Here is a 16441-nt window from a genome sequence, read left to right as displayed (position 1 = left end):
AAAGGGTCTGAATACTTATGACCATGTGATATTTCAGTTTCATTTCTATTTTTTCAGTCAAGATGGGGTGCTGAGTGTACATTAATGAGAAATAAAAATGGACTTTTTGATTTTAGCAAATGGCTGCAATGAAACAAATTTTAAGTGAAAATTTAAAGGGGTCTCAATACTTTCCGTACCCAGTGTAGATAGTATTAAGTTAGATAATAATAAAGTTTGAGGTAAAATAAGGAAAGCACTGTAACCTCTCTGTGATACCCTGGCCAAAAGGATACAAGTCACACAAACAGATTTACCTATTCTCTGCTAACATACCAACCACTAAATTTGAATTGAGTGAAAATCAAATGAAACTCCCCGCCAGAGGCAGTGCTTCACACTGGATTATCTTCGGTCTTGCGCATGCGCAGGTCGAGTCTTTATACTTGCCGCGACAACGCGATCCTGTAGATACACGCTCTACAATATCAGGAGAATACGTCCCCTTCTCACTCAGAAGGCAGCGCAGGTACTGATTCAGGCTCTTGTCATCTCCCGCCTGGACTACTGCAACTCCCTCCTGGCAGGTCTCCCTGCCACCGCCATTCGACCTCTGCAGCTCATTCAGAATGCAGCAGCTCGACTGGTCTTCAACCTTCCGAAATTCTCCCACACTACTCCACTCCTCCGCTCTCTTCACTGGCTACCGGTGGCCGCCCGCATCCAGTTCAAAACATTGGTGCTCACGTACCATGCTGTGAATGGATCGGGTCCAGCTTACATCCAGGACATGGTCAAACCCTACATCCCAACCCGCACTCTCCGCTCTGCATCTGCAAAACTACTCGTCCCTCCCTCACTGAGAGCAAAACACTCGACTAGGTCTCGACTCTTCGCTGTCCTTGCGCCGAAATGGTGGAACGAGCTCTCTGAAGACACCAGGACCGCAGAGAGCCTTCACATCTTCCGCCGCAAACTAAAGACACACCTCTTCAGACTCTACCTCGACTAAAGACTAACAAATTGTAGCACTTAAATTGTACTTGTAACGTCACTCATCTATAGCAAATTGTAAATTGGCTTATTTGAGGAAATTGCACTTTCTTGTTTCTTGTTCTCCTGAGTTTGTACCCTATGGTTGAATGCACTTATTGTACGTCGCTTTGGATAAAAGCGTCAGCTAAATGACATGTAATGTAATGTAATACTAACAAAGTCACCTGTGACCTCGTATCGCTGTCATCCTGAGATCAGTCCTACGGAATCTTCTCGCGAGTTCACAGGATTCCGAGTGACTAAGAATTCTGGAGGTCGGCCAGGATTCATAGAACCATAGTTATATACATAACTTTCGTTCTATTTCATCCTTACTGACCGCCAGGGGCAGTGCTTCACACTGGATCACTTATATCAACAAAGTCATAAGGATTACAAGTAACCACCTCGTATGGCTCAGGCAGAGGAATTCAGCCAAAGAACCCTTCCCAGTGGGTGAAGGGGTGGCAACGTTCACTTTGTAGTATTTTGTTAGTGTGCTGCCCTTAAGGCCGCAGCATATATCCGTCATAGGCATACCTCTCAGGACTGCCCATGATGTGTGAAATACTGACAAAGAACTGGTCCAGTTCGCCAAATCGAAGCGGAAACTTCTACACATGCTCTAAGGGCCCGGCCTTGGCACGGTAGCCCTGACCTCGCCTCTCCTGCTGGGACGAGGGGGGTCAACTGAGGCTGGTTGATGCGTGAGCGTGTTCGCACCGTTGGGAGAGACACTGCATTAGGCCACAGCAATTCCAGAGCCAAATGAGGTACCCTCAGACATTTGCTCACCAGCACGGCATGCAGCTCGCGAATAGGTTTAGTGGCTGTGATGGCAAGAAAAGAAATACTCCTTTTTGGTCAATACTCATCTCGGCTCCACCTGTGTCGGGGGTTCAAAAGGCACATTTAGAGTCTCCAGTGCCAAGCTCCTGCAGGGGCTTTTTGGTCACTTAAAAGATGCGATTGCGGAGCCCCCCCTTTTTTTGACAGAGGGACACCAGTCTGTGGCTTCCTGCTGTGTGATGTCGACCTCGGTAGGCTAATAGGCGAAATGGGGCCAACCTATAATCCAATGGTAGAGGGAGACTGGCCCTTATAGAGGAGGGACTTGTGGAAACCCAAGTACAGCAGGCACGGGGCCTTGTACCGGGGTGTTGTTGAGAACGGCACATCAGTTAGAAAACAGTTTTCTGTTTTTTGCCTCTCAGGCGGGTAAATCGTGCCCTGGGATTTAGAATAATCGGTTTGACCGATGTTATGCAACCATCTAGCACCTTGTCGTGTCTTCTCATGGCCAGGTCCATAGATGAAGGCGTCAGGGGTTGGAATGCCAAACCCGGCCCTTCAGTTGCAAGAGGTTCCTTCCGTCGTAAAGAACAGATAAGAGGCAAAGGCCTGAAGGCCATGTGTGAGCCAGAGGATCTTGACCCAGAGCGGTGGTCCTCTCCTTCAGGGAGAACCAGTGGGGGCAGTGGGTCAGCATCACCTCTGGATGCAGTAGCCACTCCTGGCTGGGCTATTGCCCAAAGGCTGGTCAGGCAAAGGCTGCCCAAGTAAGCGTAACAAATTCCGCAAATCTGTTGCCCCCCTTAATATTATCGTCAAAACACAGCAGAGTAATCAGGGCTAGGGATTTTGCCGGTACGGAGATGTTGGTCAAGACAAAAAATTGTGGTCCACTGGAAGAGGAGGGGCTAGTTCTGTATAACTGCAACTCTCTGGTAGTCACATGTTCCCAACATGAGACAAGTTGAGACATGAGAGAGAAAAACACCACAGTCAAATTCCATGTTCTATGTATGCGTAAGCATTCATAGCGCTAAATTGATGTTCAAGAGGATAGTAATGATGAAGAAAAGGGAAAGCAGCAGGTTTGACCTTTGTTTTTTTTTATTCAGGTAGCAGCACCAATCAGCATTGACCTACTTAAACACTCCTCCCAACCCCCCAAAGACACACACAGAACAGAGTCACACGGTACACAACCACACTCTCCACTGTGATGGCCCAGCCGGTGAGCAGTGCTGTATGGCTAAGTACAGCCAAACGAAGACAAGCAAGAGGCATGGTCTCGGCTGGGCGGCACTACTCCAGAGGATTCTCAAAGGGAACTCCTCCCCACCCAGGTCTCTGCTTCAATCCACCTGTGTGGGACAACCAATCAGGAGCCTTTTTAACCTCAACCAGGGGACACGGAAGCAAGACTGTCTTGAGTTACTGAGGAGTGAGAACCAGACCCCCTGCAAACCAGTCTCAGGGTAAGAGGCCTGTGGCCTGTCTTTTTTTTATGGCTGAAGAGAAATAATCGCTGTCTCTCTCTTGCCCCAGGAACAGCCCGACTGACCCTCCGACGGCAACTGCCAGTCCGGTGACTGATTATAACTCATTATAAGTATGTATATAATGCAACACAGACCTCATAGAAAGTGATTCAGAAACCCCTTTTTTTCTCAAGCATTCAATCGTATACCATGGTCTCCATGTAGATGGAATTTGCAGCTGTTTAGTTGCCCTTGAGATGACTGTGTGGGTAAGACTTTTAGGAACTCTCATCCTCTTGAATGAGGTAAAAATGAAAGTGTATTGTTGAGCTATGAAGTAGAACTTTTATTACCTTGTGTGATGTATTTCTTTAGCATAAAAGCTGCCGGAAATGAGTGTCTGAACTTAATGGAAATGTGAGTTTTGAGGAGCATACTGATCTGGTTTTGCACATGTGTAAATGCACCTGTCCTCCCTTGTTAATTGAATTGGTGGAAGTGGACATGACAGTCCCCTGGGATAATGGCAGCTGAAGCTATTTCTACACATATGATCATGATGGATATATGCACTTATAATGGTTGTCTGATCCCTGGCCAGTTTTACCAATATAAGATCTGTGGAATGCATCAACCAATAAAGTTTTTCTTTTCCTTCCGGTGTCAGTTACCAAACAGCTTCACATGAATCAGCACCACCACCAAGATAATATCAATACATTTCAACTGGGAAACCAACATCCTAATGCAATCCCACCAGGACTCATTCCAATTCTTTTCAAGCATCTATAACATTGAATATAATGTTAAATATCACAGTGGAATTTACTTACTGAACATTGACAAATATCTGTCACCTTTCATCCATCCATGAATCTTTCAAATTTTCTCATGTAGTAACAGACTTCCTGATGTTGATGTACAACAGTGATGATATAGTATGATTGTAATATGGTGACATTCAGGCCACAGGGGCTACAGCAGTGGCAAAAGCTGGTCAAACCAACATCTGGATCTGTGTGGGGAAAACAGGATAGTTTGCCACAAAGTTACTATCATCAAACTAAAGGCCAGAAAGAGAGAAATAAAGTGCTTCTCTTCGCACTCCAAGTGGTAGATTTTGACAGTTTCTGTTCTCTGCTTCTCAGATACACTACGCCTCCTTGCTCGCCCCATTGGGACTGTAAACCAACTGATGAATGAAACTCTGTGACTGATGCATCTTTGCTTAGTGCTATTCAGTGTGGTGAGCTTCACAAACTGACCGGAGCATTTGCGCAAAGCGCGCTGGCGTTAATTTAAAATACAACAGTTCACTGCACCTGCCCTTGTCACATTCCATAGTGGTAAAAAACAATGGAAACACTTTAGCAGCATGCTCAGGCTGATGTGGAGATACCATGGATATCAACCGCATGGATGACCCCAGCCAGTTTTGCACTTTATTTTCCTTTGTATATGTGGAAGAGGATTTATTTTGATCAGCAATAAAATTTAAATTGTGGGGATATCTTTACCTATTTGTTATCTGGCCTTGCTGGTCACTGTTTGAATTTAAGTAGTAGCATGCTGTCAGTCAGACCGCTGCAGGTGTTTGACACTCAGCAGGTGTGCAACAGAATGTAAGCCCACAATGCTTTACTCACATCTTCAGCTCTCTTAAGCTTTTTGCCAAGCACTGCCCTGGGAGGGACAAATATATAGTCACAAATTTGCTCAATTGCACGAACATACAGGCATACATAATGTCACTTGTTGCAACAGCTCTGTCACTGGCCTTACAAATAGGGCAATGTCTGCTTTCCTTGTCAGATGCCAAGGCCAGTTGTGTCCTCTTTCCCAGCATTTAAACCCACTGCACAGGACAAAGAATAGACATGAAGACCCACACCCATGGTCAATCGTTCAAACAAAGCATCTTCATATCCAGACACGGGGCTGTCTGTTTCCTGCCGCCCCCCTTGCCCATGGAGGGTTTCATAAGTTCAGGGCCGGGGGAATGAGGGTCTCCAGTGGTGGCTAGCTGTTGTTCTCGGCTGTCATATATTTTAGAGCGGCAAAGCCATAGCGCCGCGACATGTTCTGCTGGAACTCCTCCTTCAGGGTCTTGAGGCAAACCCGGTACTGTTTGTTGGAACGGAACTTGGTAATATCGAAGCTTGGCGCATGAGGCATGTGGATCATGTAGGCATTGGGCAGAACCACAAAGTCATACTCCTGCAGAGAGAGGACAGGAAGAGCATCTTCATTACAACACCTTCATTACTCATTCATCAGCTGCATAGACCAGCAGATAAAACATTATTATTCATTGCACTCATTGTTAAGACTTGTTTAATTTTGAAGTCTAAATCTTCTACTTGTCTCTTGGATCCAATTCCGACTAAGCTGCTAAGTTTTTCCTTTAGTTAGCACATCTTTATTAGATATTATGAATCTGTCTTTGTTGACAGGACATATACCACAGTCCTTCAAGGTAGCTGTAATTAAACCTCTTCTTAAGAAACCTCCTCTTGCTCTAGTGGTGTTGGCTAACTACAGACCTATCTCTAATCTTCCCTTCCTCTCTAAGATCCTTGAGAAATCCGTCGCAAATCAATTATGTGACTTTCTACAAAACAATGCTTTGTTCGAGGATTTCCAGTCAAGATTTTGAGTGCATCATAGCACAGAAACCGCACTGGTGAAAATTACGAATGATCTTCTACTTGCATCGAACCAAGGACTCATCTCTTTTCTTGTCTTGCTGGACCTCAGTGCCGCATTTGATACCATACACTATTGTATCCTGTTGCAGAGACCAGAACATTTGATTGGTATCAAAGGAACTGCACTCAGCTGGTTTAAATCCTACTTATTGGATCGATCCCAGTTTGTGCTTGTAAACGGTGAATCCTCGAAGACCGGTGTCCCACAAAGTTCTGTACTTGGACCAATTTTATTTACCCTCTATATGCTTCCTTTGGGTGATCTTATCAGGAAACACTGCATAAACTTCCGTTGTTATGCAGACGATACTCAACTGTATCTGTCGATCAAACCAGAAGAAACTGACCAGCTAGTTAGACTTCAGGAATTTCTTGGAGACATCACAACTTGGATGACCAGCAACTTCCTGATGCTAAACTCAGAAAAAACAGACGTTATCTTGATAGGCCCAGAGCGCCTTCGAAGCCAGCTGTCACGTGATACAGTTTTTATGGATGGAATTGCCCTGGTACCCATCAGCACCGTCAAGAATCTGGGAGTTCTCTTCAACCAGATAGGACCTTCAACCCTCATATAAAAAAGACTTCAAGGACTGCCTTTTTTCTTCTACGTAATATATAAAAAATCAGGAAATTTCTGTCTCAGAGTGATGCAGAAAAATTAGTTCATGCGTTTGTTACTTCTAGACTGGATTACTGTAATTCTTTGTTATCAGGCTGCCCTTGTAAATCTCTTAAGCCTCTCCAGTTGATTCAGAATGCTGCAGCACGTGTATTAACAAGAACTAGGAAAAGGGATCATATTACTCCTGTAATAACTTCTTTGCACTGGCTACCTGTTAAATCAAGAATAGAATTTAAGGTACTTCTCCTCACCTACAAGGCACTTGCTGGTGAGGCACCGTCCTATCTTATAGAGCTTGAAAGGGAGCCAGAGCCTTCAGTTATCAAGCTCCTCTTACAGGTCCGTCTGACCAAGGCCATGGCCGAGGGCACCCCTACCTCTCTCTCTTGAGGGCAGAGAATAGCGGCGGCTTGTAGTCGTAGGCGCACTGAAAGGGCGACAAGCCGGTGGACGAGCAGGGCAGGGTGTTGTGGGCGTATTCCACCCACAGAAGCATCTTGGACCAGGATGAGAAACCAGTCTGAGAAACCAGGCATTGGATTTCGGGTGGTAGCCCGAAGATAAGCTCACCGTGGCCCCAATCAATGTGCAGAAGGCTTTCCAGAACCGGGATATTGTCAGAAACCACATGAGCAGGAAAAGCCATGGATCCTTTGGAATTTTTTTTCCTGTTTATGTGGTAAGTTGGAGGATGTTGAGAGTTGTGCTTTTGGACCTGGGTTGAATGGGTTTGTTGGCAGCGTGTGCGGTCAACCAAATGGTGGTAACTGGTCTGGCAGTTTGTTTACATCGTAGCCTATGTTTGGGGGTGGTTGGATACGCATTTGTACCGCAGCGGGCCCAATGGCTTTTTCAAAGTTTCGCTGTGCGTAGATTGGTCATAGTGTTGTTGAGTCTTCCCTGGTAGACTATAGTGACGTTCCCCTTTTGTGTTCGTTGAGCGGGGTTGTTTAGTGCTGTGGCGAAAGTGGTTGAAACTAGCTTGGGAGCATGTCCGTCATTTTAGGAGAGTTGTTGGCTTGTTGCTCTGCTAAACCAGCGGTTGTCAGTGCATAAATACCCACCACCAGTAGCTGCATGCAGAATAAGAATTAACTTAGTGGGGTTGTTGTTTAGATAGCAGGGAGACTCCAAACTCAGTTGAGGTTTATTCCTACCTGCGCACAAGGGTACACTTGTTGTGACTTTCTGTTTTGGCTGTCTGCCGTGTAAAGGATTCAATAAAGGTTTTGCATCAAATGATTTGCTTACATCTGCAGAGACCGCAGTAACCATCATCTTTACGAAAGCAAAAACTGATCAAAAGCCAGAGTGTCGTTGCGTCAAATACAAAGAGGATGTCTTCTGTACTGATGTAAGAGTGTGACGTCACTCCATACCACTTAACACTGGAGCAGTGCAATTAAGTTCAGGTAAAGAGGGAAATCAGTCAATCGGCACAATTCAAGTGGGGTGCATCTGTTCTATTTTAAAGCATTAAGAACAAACCCGAACCATAACATAAGTCCTCTATAACAACCTTCTGGTTGTGTCGGTTCTGACCAAAGCTGTTTAACTCCTTCCCTACATTGAATGTTTCAATGTCCATTTCCATACGTCAAGTTAAACTGTACATTTTGAAGAATCATTTCAGTTGAAATATTGGGATTCAACATTAACATGTCTGCACATGTCTGTAATGCTGGTTCTGAAGGAACGATGATAGCAGGTTGTAAAGTTGCCATTTAAAATATATATTGGTTATCAAACGCTATATATGGATGTTGTACTGTTCTCCTGTCGAGACTAAACATAAAGGTTATCGTTACACTGTTTACACTGTAATGTCTTTTTTGTAGACTGGTCAGCCACGGTAAATATTGCTTAGCACATAGTTTCAGCCTCAAAACATCCTTAGAAATGGCTTCACTCGGTCTTTATTAAGATGTATAGGACAGAAAAGGACATGCTTACTATCAATAAGCGGTTTTGCGGTGGAACAGAAATACATATTTGTAAATGTCTCTGCAGAGGAAAATCAATACTTAGTTTGCAAATGTACGTTCATAGTTAATTTAAGTGTTGAACTTGACTATAGAAGTGATGCGTGCCTCAGGTGCCAGCTAAGCCTACATGGCCATTACATTCAAGTAAACAGTCCTCTTTCTAATACCACATCATTTTGAGTTTGCATGAAGTGGAAAGCACAAATGCAGCATTCATTTCACTCATGTTGCAGAAATGGTTATTGTTACGCAGATTTTAATTGTGCACATGATTAGCGATAAGGTAATAAAACCTGATTAATTGGTTGTACTGCCCACCATGAAATATATAGTTTGAATATGCTCATCTTGGACCAAGTGATGCATTGCCATGCCTCTTGGCGCAATGTCTCACCAGTATTGTTATTATTAGACTATAATTTTTAATAAACACAACTCATCGATATTTCTTTTTCTGCACAAATTCACCATGTGTTTTTAGGACTCTTTGGTTTGGAGTCGGCTAATATTTCCACCCGCAGTAATCTCTTCCCAGTCAACTGCAAACCATGAGTACCATACAGTACACACAAACAAAATTCTGTATGTTCATCTCTTAACGTTGCATTTCAACAATTATACAAATGGCATCCTCTATTGATATATTTGGTGCCACTTGAGTGATAAGATCAAAACTAATCCTCCTCTAGGATTATCATATTATCAGCTGATACTGGCTATGTTCCCCCAGGACCCAAGGATAAACAGTTACAGATAATATGGATGGAATTTCATTGAAAAATCGATAGACAGATGTTGAGTATTTCATTCCAACCGGACCTTAGCCTCATCATAATTAGATTCACAATAACTTACTGTGAAGCACATGTGGGAAGCACCAAGCTGATTTAATTGGATTACTGATAATTACTTATGTTTATAGAATTTACAACAATAATGTTATTATTTAGAGATGTTTTTGCATGAACTGCAAACACTATAAATTAAAGCACAGAGATGAAGTTTACAGAGAAATTAAGCAGACAGTTTATACAGGTAGATAGAAAGTAAGTTACTTGTGCATCCAGCTCCATGATGTGCGCAACCTTGTTCCAGCCAAAGCCCACAAAGCGGCGGTCATATTCAGGACTATCCCTCCTAACCATGACGTAAGGCTCAAAGTCGGCTTCCCACTGCACCCTGTAGGGCGTAGTGGCTGTGCGCCACTTGGCAAAGTTAGTTGGTGCATGGCCTTTAGTCCAAACATGGTACCTAGCGGGAGAGAGAGGAAGCGGTTTTATCATTAACATTGTGTAAGAGGAAAATGTTCAAAATCGTCCTGGATTACTCAACACACACTTCTAAGGCCCAATCCCACTCTCTCCCCTAAACCGTGAACATTTAGGGACTTAACTGACGTCCCCTGGTAAATGTTCGCGTGAGTCTGTGAGGGTTTGAAATGGTGTAAATATGAATGGGACAGCACTAGTCTGCACACGTCACATCACCCAGACAACCTCAAACAATTTGAATATTGTTCAGGCGCTATCCTCCTAAAATGAGAGATCATTTTGAAATTTGTTTCATGATGTTTGTTGTTTTTTGCAGTCAGTTAGATTGGAGAGACCGAGACGGTTGTTGCAGATGAGAGCTTTTTGCATAGTAAGTTGAATGAACAGAGGCTCAACATACAGCGAAGAATGTCATAACGCAAGGCACACAGACTTCTGTAGGCACCGATAGTGCCCGGAACATGTTCGTAGCTAGTAGGCTACCTCCATCTGCACCCTGCGTGGCGCACAGCCTACAGAGGACCAAAATTGTGTCCCTAAAAGACAGTGGTTTGGAAAACGTCCTGGTTAAATGATAGCACTTCAAACACAGCCGTCAAATGATGGAGAGTTAAGAGTACAGCAAAGTGCACGAGGATAGCAGAAAGAGATGCTAGTTCAAAATGCTCCCCGGTGGAATTCTGCTTTTGGAGAGATTTGTGTGTAGTTTTGTGAGAAAAAAAAAAGAAAATACACACGTTCTAAAGTAATTTCTCTTTATAAGATTGCAATTGATTCATTTTAAACTGTGAAAGTAGTTAATTTTTTATCAATTGACAGCATTTTATTATGACAGTCTGAACACATGTGTCTTTGTTTACCTCTGTGCGTTTACTGGTTGTTCCGTTCTTCACATTTCAATGACTTGTATGCAATTCCCTTGGGCATTGGAGTGTTTGGTCTGAAAATCTGAAAGTATATCCAATGTTTAATTGGATGTTAAATTGTTTCTTTACTTAAATTAATGTCTAAATCAAGCAGTGCTGTTGGTGTATCAACAGATCAGTTCAAGTGGGAGTATTCTAATTTTTATTGCAGAAAAGTAGTAATACCACACTGTGAAACAGTCTTTTTATTAGGCTACATAGTTACAGTGAAATACACACCGTGTGAATATTTACTTGAGTAGAGACAGAAAGGGGGAGTAGCCGTAGTTTTCAAACATCTGACACTGCATGAAAAGTGGGATTTTCGGCAGTATGCGGCACTGTAAATTGTCGTGGAATTTCAGGTTTGCGGCAATTTGCGGGCAACGCCGAAAACTGCCGTAAATTGTCAGAAATTGATGTGGGCCTCCCTTGGCAGTTGTCCCCCCATGACTCCCCTCCTCCTAATTCTAGGGGAGGCTTTGACATGTAAATGAAAATGCTGTGAGCTATACAAATGCAAATCAGGGTCGCAGAGGGAGTTTTAGCCCAGGTGACATTTTTTTAAAAGGTAAGAAAGTCTCTGGTACAAATAGATCAGGCTCAGTAGCCTAATTATAGACTCTTACATTTTGGCTTGAATTGATTTATTTAATTCAAATATGCTAGATTACAGTGTACACCATTAGCAATGGCAAATGTTATGTAAAAACGATACACAAAATAACTTCTTTAAAAAATGAGTTTTAATCAAGGTAAAATGAGCATTCCATGCAAACAACATTTGAATCAGCATGAGGGGTCTCCAGAGATCACAGTCTCCTAGAGCTCAACTACAGTGCATAGTGGCGGGACTACAGTGACCTTTTCTTTGGTCCTACTTAAATGCACAGAGGATGTATTAACCACACATCTTCTAGCAATGCGCTCAACTGGCAGAAATGATGCTGGGTATGACATGTCTGTTCCCTGCAAGCCCCAAACTTCTATTGGCTTTCCATAAAAATGTCTGTCCGGGTGGGAATGAAGCCAGGAAACTTGTGCAAGAACATGTTTAAATGCCGTACCCTTTGACACAACATTAACAACTATAAACTGCTTTATAATGGCTGGTCGTAGTTCTGCTAGAGGGTCAAGGACGGGATCCTCAAAACTGTTAGTGTTTCCACACCACTTAGCATGAACACATGCTGACCTTTATGCTCTGCATCTATCGATTGAGTAAGTTACATTCATATATGTTACCCGTTTACATGTCATGGCAAAACATTCAACCTCAGTGACACAAGGGTACATCTGATGATACATTGTCAACATTGCATGTCTGTCAGACTCAAGATTGTCTGGTGGAATGGAGAAAGAGGGACCACTGTACAGTTTTCTAGGGAAAGTCGTTCTGCTGACACCAAAACACTGCTTTACATGAAGCATATCAGCTGTTTCAAAGTCCCAACCAATTGTCTTCCTAAAATACTGGTCCTTCCGTATAACAATAACCTCCTATGTGATTGGAGGACCCTTAGACTCGTCGTCCAATCACGTGTGAGGTCATAGGCATGACTCAGACAGCAGTACTTGCAAGACGAGCATACAAACAGACACGTGTGTTACTATATTCAGAAGAACTGTATCTCCAGTTCCTTTGTTTGGTTTTCGCTGCTTCGTGAATAATGGCGGGACGACGTCTCGCGTTCAACTCCTCTCCGCGGTCACCAACTTTCGGCCAGTCCGCAGACAGACGAGAAGAAGCTGCTGAATGCTCTCAGTGGATCGTCTCGTCAACTCCAACAACAAACTGCCGATATCAACGAGCGGTTCGCTCCACTGGAGCGTTCGGGATTCTGCGGGTTTCTGTCCATGGAGGAGAGGAACTGACTTAAAGAAGAGGAGACGGGCGCACAATCCCAAGATAGCGGTAAGAATACGTTCGATGACTGCAAGCTAAGCTAAAAGTAGCGTAGCCTCAAGCTAAGCTAAGAGTAGCCTAGTAGCAGAGTGAGCAGAAACAGCTTTATTAAAGTGTGTTTTCTTTGCCGTGTCGTTTACAGGAAGCGGTGCGCCGTCTTCACAACTCCGAGACGAATTACAGGCGCTACGAACCAGAGCAAGGGTAAGATTTAAAGGATGGATACCGATCATAACTGTACATTTTGTTTTCACAGACTAATCTCGCCTCATAATGAGGCGGTGACCTCGTATTTGCTCCGGGAAAAGTCCAGATTTAGACGACGTCATTGTGTGTAAGTGACACTGTTTACTGTTTCTCCTTCCTTGTTAAATGTTACTGTGACTTGCGTTTTTTTGTATTCATACCACACTCATTTAATTGTTTTCCAGCCGCCTGTGAGACGTATTTTGAGACGTACGCATGAGCTTCAGGTTCAGGCGGAACACTCATTGCGGGCGGAAGCTGCGAAGGATTCAGCGCGGAGTCGAGCGAGAAGAAAGAGGGTCAGAGTTTATTTGCTGACTTTTTTCAGGTGCATTGATCGATGTGTTGTGTCCGTACGCATCGCATCGCACAGTACTGATTCATTGTTGTTTTTACAGCTGCTGGAATCGAGACAAAGTGTTCTGGCTGATGACGAGGTAGAAATCCGCCACCGTGGAGCTCACGTCGGACGGCGTTGTTGGCGGGGTCTTGGGGTGGATTGTACGGTCGCCACACGCACACGAGCCGCCTGCACAACAGACCTGCCTCGGAAAACACGGCGCCAGTGACGGTCTACAACCCCGAGGAGGCAAACGGACAGTTTACTGAGCTGTAGTTTTTAAACCGCCTTTAGCCAAGTGTGGGCAGATCCTTACTTTGTATGTAGTTGTTGTTTGTGTGTTGTTAATAAAGCTCTTTCTTTGCATAAACGTGTGTCAAATGTTCATTTTCTCTATAAATTCATTGATGTCCTGGTTGTTATCCTAATAATAGTGTAGTAGCCTACATAGGATAACCATGAAATGAATATACAGCATAATATGAATATATAAATATATATAAATAAAATGAGGCGGGTGACCAATAGCGACAGATCTGCCAACCAATCACGAGTGATTGAAAGTTGTGGTTTCATCCAATCATGAACAAGGAAACTCAAGCCTGGTCTGCCCACGTGTGGTTTTGCTGCCAATCACGAGTGATTTTATTTGTTAGTAAGTTGTGGTTTCATCCAATAAGGAGAAAGGATATTCAAGCCCGCTCGGCCACCCGCGGTTTCGCTGCATTCATATGCTAATTTGGGCCATTCGCACCTCCGCCAGCTCTCCACATACGTCATGGTTCGTTTCCGACAATTTGTGGCACAGACAAACGCGACGTGCGCGGGTTGCAAATTGTCGGAAATTGTCGGAAATTAGGGAGATTTCCGGGCGTTTACGGGGACAAAAATCTCACTTTTCATGCAGTGTGATATGAGTGTATGTTAATCAACAAATACGAATTTACACAAACTATTCAATCAACAGTGTTTCTCCTACCATTTTATCAGAATTTTATCATTTCTGTCATAGGAATTGAATGTTTTATACATTGTTCATTCTGTACACATGACATCCATTGTAGTCTGTCCATCCCAGGAGTGGGATCCCTCCTCTGACGTTCTCCCTAAGGTTTCTTCCCTTTTTTTTCCTCTTTGAAGGTTTTTTTTCTGTTTTTTTTCGTTTTTCCTGTGCCAGTGTGTGGGTTTCGGGACAGAGGATGTCGTATGTGTACAGACTGTAAAGCCCTCTGAGGCAAATTTGTAATTTGCGATTTTGGGCTATACAAAATAAAATAAATTTAATTTAAATTAATTAAGTATTAGCGGGTGCTAGTGCTCTTTTAGCATTAAGGAAAATGTATAAGTTGAGTCTAAGGACACATGGAAAACTCCAGGTGTATTTCCGTCTCCTCTCCTGCGGAGTCTTCATGCTGCTTTGAGTACAGTCATGCGGAGGCATGGCTTTCGAAGGAAAACATGTTCATACCTGTGTACATGTCTGTTGGTAGCTACAGTGGAACCAGCTGGATAGAAATATAACATTCCTTCCCTCCCTCTCTAACATGCCTGCGGCCAAGGCAATTGCGGAAAATAAAAGTAGCAACATCTGTACCACAGACAGGCAAATCTTAGTCGTAGCTCACCGAAAAGTGAAGAGTGTACCCATGTCCAGCTGAGAGAGCAGCTCAGCTTTGGATTTAGGATAAGACAGACGGTATCGCAGGGTCTCAAAAGCTGGAACCACTAGGGCTTTCTTGGCACTGGTCATGTCCAGCTGCAACACTGACTTCCTACAAACATACACAAATACTGGATTGAATACGGTATATTACTAAAGCAAATATGTGCAAAATCTTTGAAAAAAAGGCAATGGAAAAATTAACAATTGTTTCTCTAAATGCAAAGATAGTACACTGGTTTCAAACTGATTATTTCTCCTCTTACCTTAGGTACTCGTATAGGCCGTACATAGGTAGGAAGTCAATGTCGGACAGGAACATGAAGGGTGTGTTGACGTGCCGCATGGCCACATTACGAAGCAGGTTAACTGGGTAGAACTGTCCTTCTTTGTAGACGATGTGGTAGCCAACATTTCCACGGCTCATTAGTACCTCGGAGCCCTGAGCGTAGCGCAGAAACTGCTGGGCCTCGGCATCGGACAGGTACAGGGCGAGGCTGATAGGGCCTTCCCAGTGCTTACAAATGGCCTCCAGCATCTGGAGCCTGCAAAGGTTGCGGGATGGGTGACTGTTATTTATTGTACGAGATATTGAAAAATTGAAAAATATAATCTGTTTAAGAATATCATACCATGCTTAAAAACAGGGGTCCCCAACCACCGGGCCGTTTGGTACCGAGCCGCACCACAGAAAGAATACTGTTATTTTACTTTTATTTTGAAAATTGACTCTGTCCTAATTACGTGCGCTCGTCCCTCTTTAAGAATATATATAGATAATATAATAAGAAATGTGTTTTTTTTCATCTTATACAATTGCCCACTACTGCGCATGGCAGTTCTGCCCCTAACAGTGGACAAAAAGCGTGCCACTACATCTACACCCGGCCGGTAATTTCGTTGTGTTTATCCGTCACATCTGCAAGACCAGTCCGCGAAATATTGTCTAACATGAAAACGGTCCGTGAGGCAAAAAAAGTTGGGTACCCCTGCTTTAAAACGCAGTAGTAATGACTCTATGAACTTCTTGAATTTGACTGGCTAAAAAGTTTTAAAGAAGTTTTGGATATTTATGAAATAAATTGTAGAATGTTGCCCGTTCTAAAATCCTGCCCAGTTTTGGTACATTTAGCATAATCATATTGACAAAAAAGCATGGCAATATTCATATGTCACTTTTTCAAACATTTAGTGAGAAAGTCATGTAAATCCATGCAATAACTTTTTCAAGATAATGTTCGGAAGTAACAAAGTAAAATAATATAAATATTTCATCTAAATTTAAACATTAAATGTAAATACAAATGCTAAACGTAAATGTTAAACGTTCAGTTTACATGTCATGACTTGACCACAGAACATTACAATATTTAAGGTAATTGCCTACTGTGAGCAATGATGTGGTGTCTGTGGCTACAATAGATATATAGAATGGCTAGATGTCTTAGGGCGGAGTCTAGAACATGCGCACATGGCTGCCATCTTGCCACAGTGAGCTCGCTCACCCATAACTT

General features: G+C 43.3%; 2 protein-coding genes and 1 long non-coding RNA gene across 13 annotated transcripts in view; 2 read left to right on the top strand and 1 right to left on the bottom strand.

The window, feature by feature from the left end:
• Positions 1–340: 340 nt before the first annotated feature.
• LOC144406217 (uncharacterized) lies at positions 341–1136 on the top strand (the record flags this gene model as incomplete). The annotated part of the gene is made up of 1 exon (XM_078101457.1): positions 341–1136. A coding segment is annotated over one exon (651 nt), but the record flags the coding sequence as incomplete, so codon positions are not given.
• Positions 1137–2892: 1756 nt separating this feature from the next.
• large1 (LARGE xylosyl- and glucuronyltransferase 1) overlaps positions 2893–16441 on the bottom strand; it is a 65537-nt gene continuing 51988 nt past the window's right edge. For 6 of the 11 annotated variants that reach the window (XM_040173352.2, XM_040173354.2, XM_078101432.1 and 3 more), the window contains 4 exons: positions 15194–15472; positions 14893–15039; positions 9655–9850; positions 2893–5498 (listed from right to left, as the gene is read on the bottom strand). In XM_040173352.2, coding sequence (XP_040029286.1) covers positions 5301–5498; positions 9655–9850; positions 14893–15039; positions 15194–15472 — 820 coding nt within the window. In that variant the 3' untranslated portion in view covers positions 2893–5300. Of the gene's footprint in view, positions 5499–6876; positions 7111–9654; positions 9851–10730; positions 10819–11405; positions 12627–14892; positions 15040–15193; positions 15473–16441 lie in introns of those variants that run through there. The other 5 variants (XR_013467415.1, XR_013467416.1, XM_078101435.1 and 2 more) reach the window with 3 other exon arrangements.
• On the top strand, positions 12364–13637 carry LOC144406220 (uncharacterized). Its single transcript, XR_013467420.1, has 4 exons — positions 12364–12690; positions 12824–13015; positions 13113–13226; positions 13326–13637. It is a non-coding gene; the product is annotated as an uncharacterized LOC144406220 (long non-coding RNA).

Source organism: Gasterosteus aculeatus, chromosome 4, assembly GCF_964276395.1.
Source record: "Gasterosteus aculeatus chromosome 4, fGasAcu3.hap1.1, whole genome shotgun sequence".
In the NCBI taxonomy this organism is placed as follows: Eukaryota; Metazoa; Chordata; class Actinopteri; order Perciformes; family Gasterosteidae; genus Gasterosteus; species Gasterosteus aculeatus.
The sequence above is the reverse complement of the archived record's forward strand: the minus strand, read 5'-3'. Positions and strand labels throughout refer to the sequence as shown.